This window comes from Plecotus auritus (assembly GCF_963455305.1).
Source record: "Plecotus auritus genome assembly, chromosome: 4".
In the NCBI taxonomy this organism is placed as follows: domain Eukaryota; kingdom Metazoa; phylum Chordata; class Mammalia; order Chiroptera; family Vespertilionidae; genus Plecotus; species Plecotus auritus.
This window is the reverse complement of record NC_137775.1, coordinates 66,824,326-66,847,613: the sequence shown is the minus strand read 5'-3', so window position 1 is coordinate 66,847,613 and position 23,288 is coordinate 66,824,326. Positions and strand designations below refer to the sequence as shown.

Genomic DNA, 23,288 nt, shown 5'->3' with positions numbered 1-23,288 from the left:
ATTACACAGGGGTCGCTACCCAGCTTCCCTTTTGTATGACACAAAATCAAACCACTGCTCCTTTGTGTGTAAAATTAAAGAGAGATTTCTGGCTTGCATGGACACCAAAGGAAGAGACTATCACTACTTGCTCCTGGGAGAGGTACAGAAAATGTAACTAAGACCTTGTTTATACAAAAAGAAATTGACAGCCAGTTTGAAATGGAATTGCCATGGCCTAGAGCAAAGAATATCCTTACATGATATTATTCTACAATCTCATTATAATTTTTCCCAGGTTTGTATTACACCCATTACCTATAATAGTACCTCGCACCCTTGGGAATCAATAAAAAATCATCTTTTTGGTGCTTGGAGACAAAGGTAACACATCTCTTGATATTTTAGAATTACAAGAGCATAATGTACAATTATCCCAAACAAACGTACAAACTAATTCTTTGAATGTCTGGCAGCAATTTAAAAAGGACACAAAGGGATTTAATCCCTTCCACTGTGTAGAGGGCCCCCTGGGAAGGCACCAGAGCATTCTATATTGGCCCCTCTTGCCCTTTAGCCAAGAGGGATCCTCTTCTCACAATCCAATTGCCCACAGCTGTTGCCTGAGCTTTCTGTTCATGCCGAGGTTGAAACCTCTTGGTGGCTGGTACCATGGATCTGTCTCTCGCCCAGTGGGGTGAGCTGGGCCCTCCCTGGAGAAGAAACCTGGGTTTCCCAAGATATGTGATTAGTGCCAGGGGCCCTGCCAGCAGGTGCTGGGCGTGGAGGCCACGGGGGCATAGGCCACCAAGGAGACAGAACTGAACCTCACATCACCCTGCTTGGCCCCAGAGGATGGCTGGTTAGCCAGAGACAGGTAAGATTCCTCAGGGAAGGAACAACCTAAGACAGGCACAGTCGCAGAGGGGCCATCAGGAGAGAACTTGGGAGTCAACAGAGGTGGGGCACAGATCCTCACCCCCGCAACTTTGCAGGGGCCTGAACCCTCACCCCTTCTGAGGGAGGTCTCCTGCCCCCATGGCTGCTTCGCTTCCCATGCCCAGCTCAAATCAGGACCCAGGTAACAGACAGAGACTTGGCCAACAGCAGCTGCCCTCTCACTGCAACAAGACTTGTTTGAGTTGTCTTGTACCCATGGTGTGGGGAAGTGGATTTTTGATATCTAAATCCAGCCTAGCACCAAGAATGCTCAGGGCCTACTCAAGAAGACAAATAATCCTTCCCACTAATATTTACAGGGTAAAATAAGATTGTTGATAGAGTATTAAATTTGACAGTAAAATAGTAGTCAAGTTCTCAGACTAATTTAAATTGGCTAATTGAAATAAGCGAATATTCTAGAAAAATTAATGGTACTGGACAAAAAGCTGTTCCTAAAGTGTTAACTAAAATTTTTATTGGTAGTTCATCTCATGGTAAAATTGCATAACATGAACCTAAAGCAGTTATGTTTTAGTGCAAAAAATTAAAATTTAAAAGCTATCAAGACTACATTATAAAATTTCCAAAAGCCTCCTAATATTTAAATCAAAAAAGGGGGGACAGTAGAAGAATATCATGTAAGGAAAAATATCCTGTAAGTAAATTACATCTAGAAAATTTTTACTTTAGAAAATTAACTTTCATTTGTAATGCTAACAGCAAGACACCCATGAAAAACACACATGGTATCAAAACAAGCCAAAGGAAAATCGTTTGGGAAATAAAATGAAAAAGGATCCCAAGTCAAATTTATAGAAAAGATTCCTTTATTAACTTTTGGTCAAGAATATGTTTGTATATTTTCAGAAAACAACTCCAAGACCATGTGGATTTCTGCAACAGAGAGGAATTGCTCCAGCCATGAAGACAGAAGAGAAACAGTCCAGAGATGGAAGACGCTGACGATGCCTTGCCATACTAGCAGTCAGCAGCTGTGCGTTGCTGCAGGTTGCCCAGGACCAAACTAGAGAGGGTCGGACCTGCATTACCACCATTTGTCCACCATCCAGAACTGAAATATCATTGCTGACATGTACACATAAGGAACTGTTTGACATTGAAATTGGGACTCAAAAGAACTGTTGGCCAGAAAGAAACTCACTACAGACTGATTCATTTGCCTCTCAGCATAACCATTACTGCTTGTCTCATTTTCGGTTCTTGTAAGTGTATTTCTAGTATCACATGATCTCACTCACCTAGGGGAAATAATGAACAACATAAACTGATGAATAAAAACAGACCCGGAGACAGGGAAGCATCGATCAGACTGTCAAACCTCAGGGAAGGTAGTGGAGGGTGGGGGTAAGGGAGAAAAATCAACCAAAGGACTTGTATGCATGCATATAAGCCTAACCAGTGGTCACGGACAACAGGGGGGTGTGGGTATGCATGGGGAAGGGTTCGGGAGGGGAATGGGGGGATGAGCACAAATATGTGATACCTTAATCAATAAAGAAATTTTTTTTAAAAAGTGAATGAAAATTTTACAGTGACTCTCAAATTTCAGGCCTGGGGAACTTGGTGATTGGTGGGTTCAATGAAGGAAAATCAAATTTATGGGGAAATATATTTAGATTTGAACATTGTGTCAAAGACTAAAGACTTGAGTTCATCCCCAGTATTCATTTCCCCTCTTACATTGTAACAGAATGGCTGATTTTAGTTTGGCACATGGCCACCCAAAATAAAGATAACATTCCACACTTACAACTAGATGTAGCTAAAAGACTAAATTCTGGCTAATGGTCTGTAATATAGATTTGTTGTTTCAAATTGTGTAAGAACTGTCCTTAAAAGAAGGGGTGGTGTTTTCTTCACTTTTTCTTCCTTCCTGCAGGGGGAATATGGACATAATAGATATGTCCGGTGGTCTTAGGCTCTACAGCAGTGGTTCTCAACCTGTGGGTCACGACCCACAGGTTGAGAACCGCTAGCAGGGTCGCCTAAGACCATCAGAAAACACAGATATTTACATTATGATTCATAACAGTAGCAAAATTACAGCTATGAAGTAGCAACGAAAATAATTTTATGGTTGGGGTTCACCACAACATGAGGAACTGTATTAAAGGGTCGCGACATTAAAAAGATTGAGAACCACTGCTTTAGAGACATTCACATCGAAATCCATTTTCTAAACACAAGTAAAAGGAGTCTTAGAAATCAATGTAATTTGTATTTAAAAGATTGCCTTTGAAAATAAAAGATTTATCACAGCTATTCTTTGTATAATTGGTCACTCTTTATAAGGCACTCAGACCACATGAGGGTGTATCAAAACCCCTTTTGTTATGGAGAAATTAGAACTAAATCCAAATGAAGAATAATCTTATGTGCCAAATACAGGGCCATGGACATAATAAATAATAAATACTCAGGGATAACTACACTGACCTTATTTGTAATGTAATTTTGAGGAACTGCATAGACAGCATAATTCTTTATAGACTCAAAAATAGACACCTACAAATCTGAGAAAATATATGTGTTAAATTTGCTAAATGGTTAATCCCATTATACAAAAATATTCTATAAAAAATATTCAGGATCTATTTAAGTGTTTTGAAATTTTGAAACCTAACTATAGCCCCCTTTAGAAGTTGTCACCTCTTCCCACAGTTATTTCAAGCTAGTCTCTTAAAAATCAGAACCCGAGTTTCAAATATAAGTTATAAATAACAAATTTTTTATAATGCTTTTAAATTTGAAGAGCTAGAAGTTGTTCTGTAGTCCTTCAAAGAAAGTTTGACTAAGTAAACCAGCACCTACAAGTTTGATTTTGTGGGGTATTAACATTAGTTCTTAAACCCAGACCATCTGGCCTTTTCTCCCTATACTTTCAGTATGCACTCACACAGAGGAAACAAAAATTATTTTCACATAGATTCAGCACACTTAATTACGGAGGAAATAGGCTATGAAAATAAAAATTACAACATATATCTCAGCTGGTTAGTAATTTTGTGCTCAGCCCTGGTTAGAACTGGCTTGACCCCTCATCCCCTCTCAGAGAGCACAGATTAGAAGATAGAAAATGGGTGACGGCCAACATCAGGAATCAAACCCACATCTGCCATTGAAAGAAGATGGAATTCCTTTGTGCCTCAAATCCCTGTGGCCTTAGAACCCAGCTGAGTCATTGACCAGGAACTAACCCATCTTCATGCTCCTGATACAGAGGCTCTTCATCAAGGAGCATCAGAATCCCAAATGAGTCAGAAACTAATGAAAATAAATTCGTAGAACTTTGAAGTTTGAAAACTCCTACCGAGGGAGTAAGTGTTCCCAGGAAGAGAGATGAGAGGGGGTGGAGGAGAGTATCTGATGATAAAACAGGGTTAAGAACCACAAGATCTAGAAGTTTAGTCTTGTTCTGATACTACTTGGCTGAGTCTGCTTCTTCCTTACATAAAGCAAAGAGTTGAACTGGAATGATCTCAATGGTCTCTTCTAACCTTAAAAATAAAGGTATTGGGGATTACAGATGAATACTATGAATTTAGCCATCTGCTGGATACCTGGTGAACACAGTACATTCATTTATTGTCTATTCCTTTTGATCTTGGTTGCCGGAAAGTATTTAACTCAGATGTTTCGCTCTGCGGAAAATTTTCTATCACTACCTCTCTCCAATTGGTGTTGGTTCTTACATTATTTTCTTTGATATTTAGAAGGATGTTATTTGCATTTGTAAAAGTGTAAAAGGAAGGTATTAAATGTAAAAATTTCCATTAAGGAATTTTCCATTTTGCAATTAAACATGCTACTGGGTAAAAGCATGGTATAGGAAAGTGATTAAATGCATACTAAATCATGTGGCTTGTTAAAAGTTATTTGGTTGTTTGGGGTCTCCTAGGATACCTAGTTGTTTTTCCATCAACCCACACATCCTCTGCATTCCTAATAGAGCCTTTGGAATCAGCTTGGCTTTTTAAGGTTCTCACCACTCTCTATGACTTCACCATATCATTAAAAATCTAAAGTTATTTAGCATAATTTAATATATTAGCAAGATCTGTAACCGTATCCAAGGATATAAACTTGTTTGTTGTAACAACCGCCTGAACAGACCAAAAGGCCATTCAAAGAAAAAACAGACCATGTCAAATTTTCAGTAGTTTTATTGAAAAATGCCTCTTTTGTTTCAGAAATAAATAATATAAGGCAGTGAAATTCACAATCTGCAGTTAAAATATAAAAGCAGCAATTCTATGTTCATAGTCTTGCAAACATTTCCAACTGCTTTTGATAACTAAGAAACATGTTCTGGAAAAAAAAAGTTCGTACTAAATATACAACACAAACATGCAATTCCATCTCTGCAGAATAATCTGCAATTTGGCATAAATGTTAGTGTGTCTAAAACAAGGAGGTTTAAGGCAATATGAAATTGTATCCAGTGATACAATAATTTCAGCTACATGGCTTAAGGTTTGTGGTTGTTAAAGGAGATGTATAAGAGCATTCTATGCCATAATGTGTAACAGAAGCTAGAAGAGGAAGATAAATAATTGCGATGCAGTTGACCTTTCCCTCCTTTTTGGTTTAGGAGGGGCATTCCTTGAATGGTGTTGTAATTGAATTGCAAATAAGTATTGGAAAAGATAAACTGCCCTCTCCAAATATACAGTAGTTCTGGGTTCCAGGACTTACTGCTTAACCTAAGAGTTCCACTGAGGCTGCCAGCTGTGCTAACGAAAGGCACACAGCACGTTCTCTCGTTGCAGCTTTTGTGAACAAAGGATTTTGCAAGCATTTCAAGGGCGAAAGCAAAGACGTCTACAGACTGCGTGCGGCTGGCTAGGCTTCCTGCAGAAACAAGGTTCTCTACAGTAAAGAGGGGGACTCTTGGATGAAGCATCGCCGGAAGAAACATCGCAGATACGGTGTACACTGCTCTATTTGACCTGTAAATGATAATCTCAACACCTCCCCCAGCCTGGCTTCCCTGGGCACAGTCTCAGGTTCACTGGCCCAGGCCGCGGGGCAGAGCGCGCCGCCAGCGCGCGTGGGGAGGATGCTCATGGCCCGGCTCGTCGGCGCCGTAGTCCTCGTACTCCTCAGTCCGCTCCGGCTCCACCGGCACGATGAAGGGCTCGCGCTCAGGCAGGTAGGCCCCACCCTCGGGCACGTATGGCTCTGTCCGATTCAACATTACAGTTATGATTTGGGAGGTACAGACACAGCAAAAGCTAAACCATCACCCGAGGCGATGGCACTCCAGTCTTAATCTCCTAACTATAAATATATAAATTACAATGTTCTGATTACTAACATTTGCATAGAGAATTTGGTGATGCTCAAATAAAGTGACGGACTTGAAAAAAAAAAAAAAAAAAAAAAACACCTTCAAAGATCCAGCAGTAAATACAATCATTGCACAAATACCTGGGAAGGGTCAGACTGGGCCAAAGAACTGTAAACGCAGAACCTGGGAAGGATTTTCACAAATCCCCAAGTACCTGTTCATGACTTCAACTCCTCAGTTCAGAGAACAGTTTGGAAAGGTGAGGAGGTGAGGGGACGTATTGATGGCTCCTAGAAACTGAACTCTGGAGGTGAAAATCAGCTATCACCAGGTAATATACAGTACATGACAATTTCTGTGGCTGTCTCCCCCACAGACTGAGTTACAGCTGGTGGGCGAGGAACACCAGTGGCTACAGCGAACAGGAAGAAAAGAAGTGACTATAGAACTTTGGTTTGAAAATGGCAATGACAAAACCCAAATGAGAGTACATGTACAAAGAACAGTACTAATGTGACGCATGCCCTGAATCAGACACATCGCTAACAAGCAAGAGAGATGAGGAGATTCCATTCGGTGTTATTCCGGCACAGAGCAAGCAGCAGGCTTGGATGCAGAAGCTTACTGTAGAATTGTTAAGTGATTTTAGTGGACAGGATCACATACAAATCATTTACAAGCCACAATTAGTTTATTATTTACATAAGACATTTCTCTTTAACCAGGTTAATTGTTTTTCTCGAAATGGCACGATCTCCGCTGGTTAGTAGTTTTATTATGCGCCTCTTTCACAGTCGAGGCTCCTCATGGCTGTATGTTTCAACTTTTTTTTTTAATAATATTTCTCTACATTATTACTGAAATGCATCAGGCGTATAGACTAACACCACTGCTTTTGTTTCATTCAAGTTAGTATAGAGTCTCCACCCTCCTTTATGATGTTGACCCGGTTCATTAACCATATCTGTGGTGAGATTTCCATACAGACTCATTTCCTAATAAGCATGTGCGCAAACATCTCAGAAACAGGATTTTCATGTATTCAAACTGTAAGCAGCACTGGCGACTTAGAAAATGTTAGCCGGAACCTGAAACAGGTCAAAGATGATAGTTTTAAAAGTTGAATTACTATGCAAAAAACATATATACACATCCATCTAAGTATGTAATGGTTAAAGTATATATACATATATATCCATATATTTCCAGTTATTTGTACATACCATAAGGCAGAGGTAATTGAAATGTATTTTATAACACATTACATTATAATTTTGTGAATGGGTTGTATGAGAAATGTACATTAAGATTAATTATAACTTTGGCCAGATGTAAGTATTCACATAAATATATAGATATATAGATATTTAGATATTCAACTACTCATGCACTATTTGCTAGTAGCCAACCATATCAAACAGCAGTATCATTTTTAAAACTTGCAAGATGCTTGAGGGTGCGCTGATGAAAAGGTCACCACTGACCACAGCATGACTTTCTTACTTCCAGATCAGCATATGTCCCCTGTCCCCACAGTCCCAAAATCAGACATAAGAGAACTGAAACACTAGAATTTCATTACTAACTTTTAAAAAATTACATTCCAGAGCTTATAAATATTAATTCTACAATGTGAGTGAATTATTGTCAGTTGTCTGCATCATGTTATCAAATACTAGTTTGCCTACACGTTAGATTCCCAAAACAAATGTGTGTGTGTGTGTGTGTGTGTGTGTGTGTGTGTGTGTTCTTAGCATTCTACGATTTTATTCAACAAGTCACTGTTCCCAACCGTTAGGTTAGGAAGAAAAAAGTCAATTGGTAGCATTCTTTGAACTTCCAGGAGAAATATGGAGAGTTTTATTATGTGACTTGGTGATTGCAGAAATATTGGAAAGGAGAGAAAATAATTATTTAACTCCTAACAGTGAAGTAATGGTTTATGCTTTGAGAGAGAACAATATTACTACCTAATCAAAACACACAACTGGAAGAGTTGCTATCTTCAAGAAATACTCAAATCAATCTTCCTTCAATCCTACGGCACTTCATTTCCATAAAGGTTCTTTATTCAGGTGAATTTGAGTTCCTACAATGACAACCACATACCTGGATAGCCTTGCCCGTTGTATGGGATGCTGGCACACTGGGATGAGTCACAGTATCCAGGAGGACCTGAGGGTCCTCGGATACCTGCGTTTCCAGGACGACCAGGGGGGCCAGGAGGACCTCTGGAACCTGTGGACCCTGGTGGGCCCGTTCTGGATTCTCCTTGTGGACCTAGTGTGGGTTAAAACAAATATTTCTCCTCTTGTTAAATACATCTCCTGAGGCAGTCAACAATACTTTGGTCCCTCCATTGCCTCAAGACTAGGCAGCTCCCTACTGTATGGTAAGAAAATATTTCCTTATGAAATCACCAATTGAAACAAAGTGTGGAAATTTCTTACCAGTGATTCATAAGAAATTAAAGGCAGAAATCTAACTACTTTAATGGTTTCATCCCAAGAAAACAGACTTAGCAAGAATGAAGCCAAACTAAAGATATCAATGAGTTCTCTGGCTTGCTCTTACTCTCACAGAGATAAGACTACCTGAAGGAAATGGCTCTATTAGCCACATTAGACTGTGGGGAATCACGGAAGTGCCCACTCCATACCTCCAGGCTATGTGAAGCAATGTCATGTCTACATCGAGTGGTACTTATGGCTAACATAAACCTAAATATGTTACCACTAGGGTTGAACTTGGGTTGTGAGGGTCTCATGGACATTATCATGAAGAAAAAACATTCATTTTCAACCTAGTAAAAGAAATGCATAAAACAACTAGATAATTATTTCTTTCCAAAGCATCAATAAAGGACCTGGAAGTGAAATCTGGTGATGTCTCAGACTTTTAAGTGAGAATACTTTTTTTTTTTTTAGTCTACTAGCAACATCTTGAAGAATACTAGAAAAAAAACAAAAAAACAGGAAGTGATACCATTCTTAAAAGCTATGAGGCCAAACAAAACAAATAAGAATTCCATAAAAAAGAAAACAGCAACCCTCTGTGTCACATATTAAAGTTACACATATTAAAGTTACAGTGAATACTTAATAGAACACATGCAAACATTTTTTGAGCAAAGAGAATATAAAAATGAGGAGGTTATACAAGTTTAACTTCTTGCTAAAATATGAAAATACCATGATGATAGCCATGCCTGAGGCTAACATGATGAGGTTGTGACTCTCTTGGGGGGAAGGGAGCTGTATGCTCTCCCAGTAGTTACACTGTTTATTATTTTATATACCAGCAGACCTACCTGGGGGGCCAGGTGGCCCTCGAGCCCCTGGAGACCCAATACCCCTTTCGCCTTTCTCTCCTGGCAAACCTAAGGAAGGACAAAAAGATAAAGCACAGGAGGAAAATTATCAGGAAACATGTAGTCTTCCTTTTAACTGATATTACCTGATTCAAGTCATTGACTTCCCTCAGTGGAAGCACAACCCAATTTTTCACAGAAGTTCACTCTTTAAGCCAGATTCTTTCTAGACATTTGTGTAATTCCAGACTCATGGCCAGGAAACAAATCTGGCTACACATCAGGGGAAAAACTATTTGAAGAAAACAAACATGTCTAATATATATTTTTAGAAACAGTTGTTACAAACAGAAATCAAATAAAGAGTTATAACTCATTGAAAAATATCTTATCTTTAGTAGCCCAATTGGTGCAGCATCCAAGCCATCAGAATTACAGAAATATCTAGGTTTTTTACAGAATGTTAACTGCTACTTTGACAAAATCAGTACCCAGAATCCTGAAACATCTGGAATCAGATAAGACTATTTTCCTTCTTTTCCTCCAATTAGACTTATCTACCATAAAATTAAAGTGAAACAAACACATCAGACCAGTGCCAGGCTCTGAATAAAAGAACAACACCAACAAAAACAATTGGGTCTAAAACTGTACATTCAGTTGCTGCCCAACTCTCTTGCCAGTCGCAACAATTAATAAGTTTCTAGTGCCTGATTTAGTTTGCCAAGATACAAGTTTTCCCATTAACAACAACCAGATATTCACATGATCTTTACTGAGATCCTAAGCTATGGGGCTCTGTGGCTTGTGGCCGCCTAAAGAAGACAGGGTCAGGGACACATAGCTCTTCCGGGACTGTTCAAACAAGACTAAAGTAGTTTGCCAAGTTCAGTCTTCTATGTACTTTTCAACATCCCCAGGCTCCTACACTTCTAGTTCCTTCCTTTATGCTCATGCTGCAGCCAGAAACACCTACCTCGTTCCCCCGGGGGACCCTGCATGCCCGGCGTGCCCGGGAAGCCTGGTCGCCCCCCAGGTCCTGGTTCTCCCCTGGCTCCTGCGCTGCCTGGGGGACCTGGAGGACCTGGTGGGCCGGGCTGGTTCCGACTGGAGTGGTAATCATTTGGAATCTGATTTAGCATTTGATTGAATCTGTTCATCTGACCTATAAATAGAAATAACACTTGTTAGTAAGAACCCTAATAAGGGAGGGATGAGAGGGTGAAATTGTTTTCTCTTAGTATCTAGTGAAATACATCTCTATTACTCCTCTGTCCAGGAGACATTCCAACCTTAACCCTAAAAATAAAATAAAACTCTCCAGTCACCAAGGGCAAACTGATCTCTGATAAATAATTGTCTCCACAAAATACCAACCAAGTAGGCCACAAGGCTTACTATAAAGAAAAATGAGTTGTGAAATTTTAATATGGCTCTGATAGAAACCCCTGAGATTTACCCGACAATGTCACTCAAAAGAGAAACTTTTTTAAACTAAGAAATGATACCATTATTGTGTGTACATAAGGCAATGATAATTAGGATTTAGTGTACACTGAAGTTGCCTGTTGGATATGTTGAAAAATACAAATTTCTAGGCCTCATCTTCAAAGACAATGATTCACCAGGTTTAGAGTATGGCCCAGCAACCCTAATTTCTAAAAGCAACATAGATGTCTCTAATGCGGGTGTTCCCCAGGGCAGCACTTCAAGATATAGTGATTAAAGCTTCTGAAAGAGGGAACCTGAGTTTAAGGCCACACTTGGTTTTCAGGCACTGAACTTTATTAATAAACTTAATAGGCCTCATGGAATATGAAGAAAGAGTCTGTAAAAAGTAAGGAGGCAATATTAAAATGTCCCCACCAAGATGGACTTTCTATGATTAAACTAGTCTGGGTGGGCCTCCTTCCTTAAAGTCATATGACAACTTAAAGGTTTTAACTTGAAAGATCCAATCGCTGCTGCTTCCAGATATGCCCAGATGAAGATCACTAAAAATCCTACATTTTGGAAATTGAAAAGCCCCTTTAAAATATGATTTTGTATCAAACCAAATGTAAGGATAACTGGCTTTATTTTACCTTAAGTTATTATTTTACCTTAAGGACAATCATTAAAATATCACTAGCCTTATCTAAACAGCTACAAAATTGACAATGTATAAAAACATGAGATCATCAAAAATGAAATAGAAGCATACATCTTAGAAAATTTATGACTCAAACCTTGCATTTTCCTGCAATTAATTAAAAACTTTTCATACATTAAAAAGAAAGAAATTTACCATTTATCAATTGTTCACAGACTTGTCTTGCAACTGCCCGCATCATGTTCTGAGAAGCAATGTCCCCCTTGTTAATTAAATCAATGAGATTCATTAGCATATTATTTCTATAGTTTCAGACTTCAATGTTTTACACACGAAATAAATGTATTTCAAATTTTAAGAAATACATACTCTATCGCCTTTTTCTCCTTTCAATCCAGAGGCACCCTAAAATGCAGGAATTTCATGTATTAGAAAGTGACAAACATGATCTAAAATCATTCATGAACAAACATGATGATGAAGATCTGCTTTCTAATGAATCAGCAAAATGACACCACATTCACATCAATGTTATTCACATTGTCTTGTCTATAAAAGCAATCTAATTGCCTCTCTTACCTCCTTCTCTGTGAAGCATATGACCTCCAAAAGAGTGCTGAGATGTGAATTGGAGGATAACAATTTAAAAGTTATGAACTATGCATACATTTTATGAAGCCATTCACAATATAAGCCTGGAACTGAAATGCGTATGAAAATTGCTCTCGTACCATTATACTTTCTTTTATATCGCCATAGCTGGGTAACTCAGCTGGTTATTGTGGATTCTCCATGACATTCATCTTGATTCAGTTCCAGTAAGAACCATTGGGCTTTTGTCAATTCCCTAACTAAACATATATCCATAACTACTTCCAGTGATTTTTTGTGTGCATTGGGTATAAAAGGAACCACATGTCTCCTTTATTAGATAATTAAATCCAAATGGTGGTCCCACATCCAAACACAACTACAGAATATTTGTGTCTGCTCTGTCAGGCCTCTCATGGGCCATGAGAGGATCCTGGGAAAGTTTTCCTTGTAGTGCAAGAAGTTTTTGTCTTTTAGTAATGAACTTCCAGGCTGCCAACTGCTGTCACAGAAGGAACATCCGAACTATTGAAAAATCTGATGGTCAGATAATACATCCCAAACCAAACCACATCTTACGGCCTCCAATACTTTTGCCTGAACGACTGACTCCAATATCCTCCTAACTGGTCTTCCTGCTTCCTGGATTGCCCTCCTAGAGCCTGTTCTCCACACAGAAGCCAGACTGACATTTTTAAAAGGAAAATTAGATAATGTCACTCTTTTGGCTCCAGGGGCCTCTTGTGACACTTAGAATAAAAGAATTCATTCTCATTGGCCAGATGATCCACATAATCACCTCTGCTCAGCTCTCTGACATGATCTTTCATTTCTCTCTCCTTCACGCCCTTGATTTTGGGTACCCAGGGCTCTCCGCTGTTCCTTTCACATACCAGATTCCTTCTTCACTCGGGGCTTTTATTCATGCTGTTCCTACTGCCTGGAATCACCTTCCCACAGCTCTTCAAACAGCTTGCACTCTCAATTCATTTCACTGCCTCCAACAGGCTCTGACTACTATATCTAAAATAGCCACCTCCCCACCATCACAATTACCCTCTGGCCCTTAGTCTGTTTCTGTTTTCTTCATGTCACTCATCATCACCAGAAATATTTATGTACATGTTTTTGGTCTATATCCCCCACTAGAATCTCCATGAGGGCAAGGACTTTGTCTTGTTTACTCTTATATCCCCAGACCCTAAAACATTGACTAGCTCATTTAGGCACTAAACAAGTAGGAGTTGAGTAAATGAATAAAAATAGCCCATAAGCAGCTTTTGAAAACATCCACTGTACCGCATCAGGTGTTGTAAGTTAGCAGGAAGATATCAGCTGGTTTTAACAGCTAATGACATAAGCCAGAGATCTGATTGTCAACTGGTGTGCTGCAAGAATTTTTTAAATATGCAATACCTGAATAGTCAGAGGCACTGATCTCTTTTCCCTTAGATTGTCAAATAAAAAAAAAATGTCAACAGCCATCATAACAATAGCCATACAGTATGACTAAATCAAAATTATACCTATGGTGTGTTTTTTTGTCAGATTGGCAAATAATATATATTTTGGTGTGTCATAGAATTTTGATAATTAGTTGATATGTGCCATGGAATGAAAAAGGTTGAAAATCACTGACAATAGATAAGTGATTGAGTCAAGGTCTCTGCTAACACCTTTATACACCCCTCTGCTACTTTGGTGTATAGAAATGAAAGATAAGATAGAATAGTTAGGAAAAGAAGAGGCAACTTGCCACCTTAAAGGACAAGAAAAATAAAAGGAAAAAGGTCAATAAGGTCCAAATAAATGTTACAAGTTACAATCATAAGATAAACTAGAGTTTGGCTCTCCCTTTGCCAAAAGTATCAGACACTGTTAATGGAAACATATTATTATTGACTTTGGAGCCTTATGTAAATTTCAGGGATTTTTTTTTTTTTACATTTACTGCTATTTTGATATTGCTCCTGGTGGTGGTGGGCTTTTTTTATTTACTACCACTCTGAGGTTGTTCTTGTATAGAGGATATGTAGAAATCATTGTTATTGCCAGGATCTAAGGTCACATTTCAAGTCAAGGAAATGCAAATTTCCTTTAGGTTTCAGTGGTAGCCATCAACGGCATCAGTAATAGTCTTGTGTGAGACTCTTCGGTCATAGTAAAACAAAAAGGAATTCTGACTAGGCAGAAGAGTCCCATGTACTTTAAACTGCTCTTGTGAAGTTTCTGCCATGATTCACTGAGGAAAAGAGAGTAATTAGATCACGTGTTAGGGTACACACAGATTATAAAGTATATCAGGAGTCCTTTAAATCTTTACGTTGCTTGTTTAATTTTATGTAAACATAAAAAGCAACCAATGTCACATAAAGATTCTACCCTAAATTTGCGTGGCATTAAAAAAATTTTTAAACTCAGGTTTTTGTAACTTAGACAACACTTAAGAAAACAGAAGTCTAGTCCAGAGAGCAGCTAATAGTTAGACTCAATTATCTTTAAGATAACTTCTTTTATATTTCAGAATTCTATTTAGACGAGATATATCCACAATTCATAGGCAAAATAAGGAAGAACTTGTAAAGTATGTGAAGCCCACTAGTCATTACAAATACTCCTGGATATTTTAAAAATGTTAAATTCAGTTTTGGAGATACTAATTTGAAAATACCAGATATGCATAATACCATCTCAATGACTATTTTAACCAAAACACCTGACTAAAGGAAAGTTAAACCGGACATAAATTGGGCAGTATAAAATAGTAAAATAGCAGATTCGATCAATCCTTTTAATCCTGGGACTAATGTTCTTAGCATCCTCGAGGAAAGAGAAAAGAGCAAGTGGCTTGGCTGGATGATACTGCCCAGGGTGACATCTGCACACTACCTGTGGAAGCACCATGCACCATCATCATGTATTTTTCTGTTAAGAGCATAGTACTCCTAAATAAAGAGAACCATTCTAGCCTTAACTGGTTTGGCTCAGTGGCTAGAGCGTCGGCCTGTGGACTGAAAGGTCCCAGGTTTGATTCTGGTCAAGGGCATGTACCTTGGTTGTGGGCACATCCCGAGTAGGAGGTGTGCAGGAGGCAGCTGATCAATGTTTCTAACTCTCTATCCCTTTCCCTTCCTCTCTGTAAAAAATCAATAAAATATATATTTTTTTAAAAAAGAGAGAATCATTCTGCTGACCCAGCTTAAAGTGTTTCTACAGTGCAGAAATATGTGTCTTGGCTCATAATCTTTCTCCTTTTAAAGAAACCCTATAACCACAGTTTTCATCCCAGAATATTCTAACTCAGAGAGAAAAACTTTAGAACTAGTACCAAGTTAATTCCACTGGTTTGGCATCGTTTCAACAAACGCTTCAAACACATTACAGCAAAGATAACATAAATATGCCAGAGCCTTTCCGTCTCCTCATTATTGAAGGCCACAGTGAAATAACTCGAGACGTGCAAGCGGTCCACTTACGGGCCTGCCGTGGTCTCCGGGCTTGCCTGGTTTCCCACTCGGTCCTGAGACTCCTGGAGAGCCTGGGCTTCCCTACAACACACAGGTCAAGAAAGAGAATGATATGAGGAAATTAAAATCCCATCTAAAGTGAACTAATGAAGTGGCCAGCTTCAAAGCTTTTCAATGAAGCAGCATATAATCACATGTTAAGGAAGAGTAAAACCAAATTATAAGTTGACACAAAGAGAAACAAATCTTGAAAATTCCCATTCAATTTTTATTGACTGTATAGTTCTAAAATATATGTTTAGGCCATTTGACATATATATGTATATATATACACACACATACATGTATATATATATATATAAAATCAGTTTTACAGTTCACAGACTGTGATCTCAGTAAATTGGTACAAAGTGAACCTGCAGAAAGCAATTCCTGTTTTTAGTGTATTTCTATTACATAACCAGACAACCCATCAAAAGACAGCAGTGAAAACTTTGGCTGGGGAAGAAATTAAAAAGGTAGCCAGTTTTTTGCTAAATTTGGCATCATTGTGGCAGCGTCTCCCCTGTCTGCTGGCAATTGCATGCTCAACCTAGAAATTCACTTTTCCTTTGTGCATTCTCCACACTTCCACTCTCTTCTGTCACATCAGCACCCTTCACCCCATCAAAACCATAAGAATTTCTCCTTGTTCCTTTTAACCCAGCTTCAAGATACATTAGTCATCTTTTAGTAGAATATACTGGGTGAGCCCTAGCCTGTTTGGCTCAGTGGATAGAGCGTTGGCCCTCAGACGAAAGGGTCCCAGTTCGATTCCAGTCAAGGGCATGTACTGTGGTTGCAGGCTTGATTCCCAGCCCTGGTAAGGACGTGTGCGGGAAGCAACCAATTGATGTGTCTCTCTCACATCGATATTTCTCTCTCTGTCTCTCCCTTCCACTCTCTAAAAATCAGTGGAAAAATATCCTTGGGTGAGGATTAACAACAACAACAAAAAATATACAGGGTGGGGCAAAAGTAAGTTTAGAGCTGTGAGTACTTGAAAACAATTTATTCTTGTAGTATTACTTATTAATTATTGTATTTTTTCCATATGAATGACTATAAACCTACTTTTACCCACCCTTATATGTAATACCTATTAAGCAATACATTATGTTTTAAAGCAGGGGTGGGGAAACTTTTTGACTCGAGGGCCACAATGGGTTCTTAAACTGGACCGGAGGGCCGGAACAAAAGCATGGATGAACTAAGTTTGTGTGAACTAATATAAATTCAAAGTAAAGGAGCGGAGGGGAGAGCAAGAGAACCCTCTGCTCTTTCGGCTCTGTGGGCCGGATAGAACAGCCGTAGTTTGCCCACGGCTGTTCTAAAGCCTGAAATTTCCTTAAAATGAAATAATCAGATTTGGTAAAATAATTAATCCTTTACTTCCTCAATTATGCAAATTTTAAGCTCTGTAGTAAATACATTAAATTAAAGTTTATTATACATTTAAATTTCCCCTTACCTGAAAATATATATTAGAAATAAATTAGATTATTTTAATATATGCTATTGAATCTTCATACCCTACCATTATACATGAAAACCTCCAACATCTCAAACAGTCTAACTGTGATCTCACCTGGATGCAGGTATATAGATGCCACTTTCAAAATCATTGGCTTTAGTATTTTCCCCAAAGATCTTAATTAGAAGACCTACTTGAATAAAACTTACCTCCTCAGAATGACTGATAACTATTCAGTAAGAAATGTCCTTAAAACTCAAATATCATAGACCACAGATCCTTAAAATTGTATAACAGGAAGTAACTAGTAAGGTCATAAAATGCCACCACTCAATGTGGGGATGGGAGGGACTAAGACACTAACAGCTAGTGACCAAGTTATTTAGGGATATTTTCCTTTTTTTTCAAATATAACTTGATTAAACAATAAAGCTGTATTTTAACACATCTGTTTTCTCTGGCCCGTTTTTATTTAGGAAAATAAAAATAAAACAGCAGCTCCAATGGTGTACCCCCAGCACAGAAGCCAGGTTACCAGTCTCTTCTCTAGCAAAGTGGAAAGACAGCAAGGTAACGAATTCTGTTCTTACCGGAGGCCCAGGTGGACCCCTGGGTCCCATTGCACCATCTTTTCCAGTAAAGCCCTATTGAAAAAATAAAATTAATTAGAGGGTAGTGAGAGAAGGACCACGTGAAAAGGAAAGATGCTAAACAGGTTGCTAAGCATGAAGGGTGAAGAATTTAACCCAATTTGCTGTTTGCAGGTAACCTTGCAATATAAAGACAAATATACCACCAAAAAAAAACCACACAGCACTTTCAAATTTAACTTAGTGCCTTTCACTGAATAATTAATTTCTATACTCATTTATTTATGTAGTTATAAATACAATCATTTCAAGAGTCAAATTCACCTTCTGCAGAGAAAACATTTATTTCTTGAAGATACTAGCTTTTGCTTTTGTAAGAGTATAAAGTCTAAAGGAAAAACTAACCCTTTCTATTGCAAAGTCCATGTCCACAAACTGGCCCAGGAAGGATAAAAATGGGATGAAGGATATGTTGCTGAGAATAGCACATGGTCTCATAAAAGAGGAAGGAGAACCCAAGTAACTGATTAGTAAACTCCCTTGCTCATTTCTTGAGCAATGGCCAGGGCAGGACTTTTGAAGTCTCCACTCCTGATGATCCCTCCTCCACCCAAAGAAAGAGGCGATGCTGTCTTAACCACCTTCCACTGGAAACAAAGGAAATCCTCAATCATTTAATTTATTTTAGTGGCCCATCTCTCCTCATCTCGCAGAAAAGGCCAGACCGGCATTGGTGTCTGGTTGACTGGGAAGGAGAGATCTGTCTCAGAAGCACAGCGCATCTCCACACAGGCTCACTTTTTGGCTGTCTCACCCCATCTCCATACAGTGCCAAATGACCTCTGTCTGGAATGAGTCACTCTGCTACCCAGCTAACATCCATCCCAATAGCAGGTCTCTGAAATCCAGCCGAGGATTTCTGAGTCAGATCGTTTTTTATGGTTGTCCCATTCCTCTGTTGAAGGAGATGTTTGTCTCATTTTCTGCAGAGAATAAGAGTGATAATTTCATCCATATTCCTGGATCCTAGCAAAAATCAGGAACATTTGGATGAAGTATCCATGTTTCCATTGATTTTACAATAGGAAGTTTAAATTATTTCTTTAAAATGGTGCTACATATATTCCACTATAAAAGTTTCTGAAAATTTTTTTCAGAAAATTATAGAGATAAAAATTTCAAACTATTTTCTGGAAGATCTAATCCTGCAAAATGAAAAACAGATTTCAACTTCATCTGCTGTAACATCAACACTGCTTCTGAGAGCCACTTAAGAAGCAAAACTGAGCTGGTAGTAGTATTGCTTGAATGGTTTGAATGGATTTTCTTCCATCTAAATTTCTCCAAATGCTATATAGGACATGCTCTTTCTTTCTTTCTTTCTTTCTTTCTTTCTTTCTTTCTTTCTTTCTTTCTTGTAACTATCATATTTCTGAATAACCCTTCTTCAGTCAGCCTAAGAACATTTTCTTTTTTTCAGCTTTATTGAGGTGTAATTGACAAAAATATCTATATATTTATGGTGTATGAGGTGATATTTTGATATATGTATTCATTGTGAAATAATTATCACAATCAAGATAATCACTTGAATCATGATTATATCCATCACCTCACATAGTTAATTTTTGAGTGTGCTGAGAACATTTAAGATCTACTCTATTAACAAATTTCAATATACAATATAGAATTATCAACTATAGTCACTATACTATACTGCAGATCTCCAGAACTTATGCATCCTGCATAACTGAAATTTTGTACCCTTGACCAATTTCTCCCCATCGTCCCCTCTGTCTGACCCTGGCAACTACGATTCTCCTCTCTGCTACCCTGCATTCAACTCTTCTTTAGATTCCATACCTAAATAAGATTATGCAGTATTTGTCTTTTTGTGTTTGGCTTATTTCATTTAGCATATGTCCTCCAGGTTCATCCATGTTGTTGAAAATGACAGGATATTCTTATTTTTTAAGAATGAATAGCAGTCTATTCTACATATATTACAATTCTTTGTCCATTCATCCATCAATGAACACCTAGGACTGACCAACTATTTTCTTTCAGGAGAAACGTATATTTAACTTGTCCTCAGAAGGGCTACCCACTGAGGCAGCTGCAGATCTTTGTGCCATAACTTCTTTACTTTCAAAGCTCTAGCAGTTACTGTTGCTTGCCCTCATGTAAGGGGGGCTGAAGAGACCTATGGTTGTCTTCATAGATACACATGTATTAGATACCAGCACATGTGGTGCTTTTGTTACTTTCTAACACTCCCCAAAGACTCTACTTTGGTAACAATCTTCCTTCTCCACCATGGTCCTTTCGCTTGCTCTCCTGAGGGTTCTTCTCTTCTTCTACCACAGGGTTCGAGTTTTGTCCTCTCTCTCTCTCTCTCTCTCTCTCTCTCTCTCTCTCTCTCTCTCTAGCTAACATGCTTGCACCCAAAGTCTACCTAACTTTCCAAAATTATGTTCTATCAGTACTGTACTTTCAGTATTAGTGGTAGAAAACTAAGTGGTGGGTAGGTGTACAAGGCTGTGAGGAAAAGAGTGGAATGATTTTCTGAAAAATCTCCTGGCCCTAGGAAACCTGGGTGGCCTCACCACAAAGTTGGATTCTCAGATTAGAATTTGAGAGTGAAAAGCAGAATCCTTCCCACTCCCTCATTTTTCAGGGCAGCAGTGATAGTGGTGATGGCTGCTGATTTCCAGTTCAAAGAGAGCATGTCAATGCGGTTAGCACTGGCAACCCACCATGTCTGCATGAAGCCCACACTGAGTGGTGGCAATGGGCCCAATAAGGTTTCAGTAGTAGCAGCAGCAAGCAATTCAGCCCATCATCACTTCTTGTATTTTTGGTTTTGTTTTCTATTGAGTAGACTGACTCTTGCTATCTCACTATTGTCTTTTATTTTTAAATAAGAATTTTAAAAAACTAATTCCAGTTTCAAGAGTCAGAAAAAAAATCCATACACACACACACACACACACACACACACACTCATATGTGTGTGTATATATACGTATATATACCAGTATATGTGTGTATGAGTATATTATATATATAAAATATCATTACAGATAATATAGATATAGATACAGATACAGATACAGATACAGATACAGATAGATATAGATATAGATATAGATATAGATATAGATATAGATATAGATATAGATATATAATATATATAATCTCCAGGTACCATACTCACAGAGAATACCATTTTCTCTTTGACCTCTCTCTCCCCCAAACTCTAAAGTAGGCATAGGAGCAAGTAAAATTCATTGCCATATCATTCACCATTTGGTATTATCTGGGAAAATTTTTGCTTCATCTGAATAACCTCCTTCTTCTGTCCAGTGGTGTCTTGGCGGTATTAAGGTAAGCAAGTCAATGTTTTCAATGACAGCTTTTACAGCACCAGCCCTCTCAGATTCTGCTGCTAGGCATATGTTTTAACTTTTGATTAGGCAGAATACAGACTACTCTCAGACTGTTGTCTGAACCATAGGATGCTAAAAAGTCCTTAGTTCTTTGTTCTGAGCAACTCTAAAATCTCATTAAAACATTCATGAATTTTTATGAAACCAAATATTTCTATAATATTAAATAGAAGCCCTGTTTACTGTACTTATCATAGAAAATACTGGATTTCCTGCACTGTTTTCATAGTAAGTCAAAAGCAAATCTGAAAGCTGTCACTAATGAGCAAAATTCCTACTAAATACCATTTGTCTATCTCATCATCAAGGCCTAGAGGTGATATTTGTGTTCTAAAGATGTAGAGAGGCAATGCTGACTTTGAAAAAAGTGCCCTGAAAATAAAGACTATTCTCTTACATAAGAGCTGCCTCATAACAAAGATTTTAACTTTAGGATTTAAAATAATCTGTAATACTATCAACAATAAAAAATATATTTAAAATTTTTTTAAATTTAAAAAATAAAGAAAGAAAAAAAAACAATTTGGTAGAATTCTTAAATCTCTTGCTAATCAGCTAAAATTGCTTTTATGGACTTCTTTTCCTAAATCTGATAAGTTAAAATTTTTCCCAAATTAAAATTTCAAAGACTCTCCTAAAGTCCCGCCATTTTGTTTCATTGACCTTGAGATTAATCTGATGTTGGTTGAGCCACTGATAATTGTTTTTCAGTCTTCCACAAAATATGTGAATTCTGCTTTCCAGCCATGCAAATGAATTGTGGAGGGTTCTTAATTAATAAGCAGCAAGGTGATATCATTTTCAGCATAATCATATCTTGCCCAAGAAAACTTACTCGATCTCCTGGCGGTCCCATTGGTCCTGGTGGGCCAGGTAATCCTGGGGTTCCCTACATGAAAAGAAACAAAGTAATATGCTTCCTCTGTGGAAAAAGATACTTGTTATTCCCCCAAACATTTTTTTTAAAGAAAGGAAGTTCAAGGGGCTCTGAAAAGAAAAAGAAAGCCAGAAGCAAGCATAGTGTCAGCCATATTGTAGGTACTTAGTCATCAAGCAGGTACCTGACCTGACAAGCATAGACTTGAAGATTAAGACCAGAACATGGAATGGAAATAATGGGAAGGACACAGCCAGGCTTCTGCTTTGCTGCTTAACCTTGGTTCACCTCCTGAGGCAATACAAAGGCAGCTTGTCAAATAACACTTGACAAGTGAAAGGAAAGGTAACTTCATGAACAACTCACTGCTCGGCCTGGAAGTCCTGGCTCTCCAGCATCACCCTTCATCCCTTGGCGACCCTAGAGAAAGCAGCGGGAAAACAGTTCCCAGGCGTTTTACAGAGATTACATGGAAAGGGAAGACATGAGTCATCTCTGAAATCTGCATCACTTCATAAATCCAATGTAAGAATATTTTTGAAGGGTGATGAATAAATCACTTTGTGTATTGATGCTCACTCTTTAAGCTACAAATGCCATATTGTAAATTTCATTTATAATACTATGGGATAATTTTATATAATTATGGGATAATATACCTACTTGAAAAGAACATCCTTTAACATAAGGGAATTTCATAGAAATAAAATTTGAAGGGAGAAAGCTATTTTATCTTAACATATTTAATTTGGTGCTAATTTTAATAGATATTCAATGAAATATTCTAAAAAATAACGTAATTTGGTACTTATTACTACTTGTTTGAAGACTCTTGTTACAAAGGAAAAGCTGAATTAATTAAAACTGGTAATTTAATAGTAGTAGTTTAAAAAAAAAAAAAAAAAGGTAAAGCCTCTACAACTTTCTTTTGGACATAAGAAGCTCACAGTAGATGCATTCAACCCTCTTGAGCAAGAAAGCCCTGTTCCTTCACACATCTCATTTCTAGCTATATCTAATATAGATTTTATTTGCTTTAAATGCCAACAAAAGTAATCTATCTTCCTAAAAGGGAGTTTAGACTTAAATTTAAGAACTATGCAGTTATTGTATTCTTATTCATAAAGTATGTTTACTTTATCTTAATATACAGAAAAAGTTAGTTAA

General features: G+C 38.0%; 1 protein-coding gene across 1 annotated transcript in view; it reads right to left on the bottom strand.

The window, feature by feature from the left end:
* Positions 1–5,088: 5,088 nt before the first annotated feature.
* Positions 5,089–23,288, bottom strand: part of COL12A1 (collagen type XII alpha 1 chain) — a 111,920-nt gene continuing 93,720 nt past the window's right edge. The window contains exons 57-66 of the mRNA XM_080665369.1: positions 22,488–22,541; positions 22,080–22,133; positions 17,796–17,849; positions 15,702–15,773; positions 12,004–12,039; positions 11,830–11,896; positions 10,519–10,707; positions 9,543–9,611; positions 8,342–8,512; positions 5,089–6,123 (exon numbers count right to left, since the gene is read on the bottom strand). Of these exons, the coding sequence (XP_080521495.1) occupies positions 5,951–6,123; positions 8,342–8,512; positions 9,543–9,611; positions 10,519–10,707; positions 11,830–11,896; positions 12,004–12,039; positions 15,702–15,773; positions 17,796–17,849; positions 22,080–22,133; positions 22,488–22,541 (939 nt within the window). The 3' untranslated portion in view covers positions 5,089–5,950. The remainder of the gene's footprint in view (positions 6,124–8,341; positions 8,513–9,542; positions 9,612–10,518; positions 10,708–11,829; positions 11,897–12,003; positions 12,040–15,701; positions 15,774–17,795; positions 17,850–22,079; positions 22,134–22,487; positions 22,542–23,288) is intronic.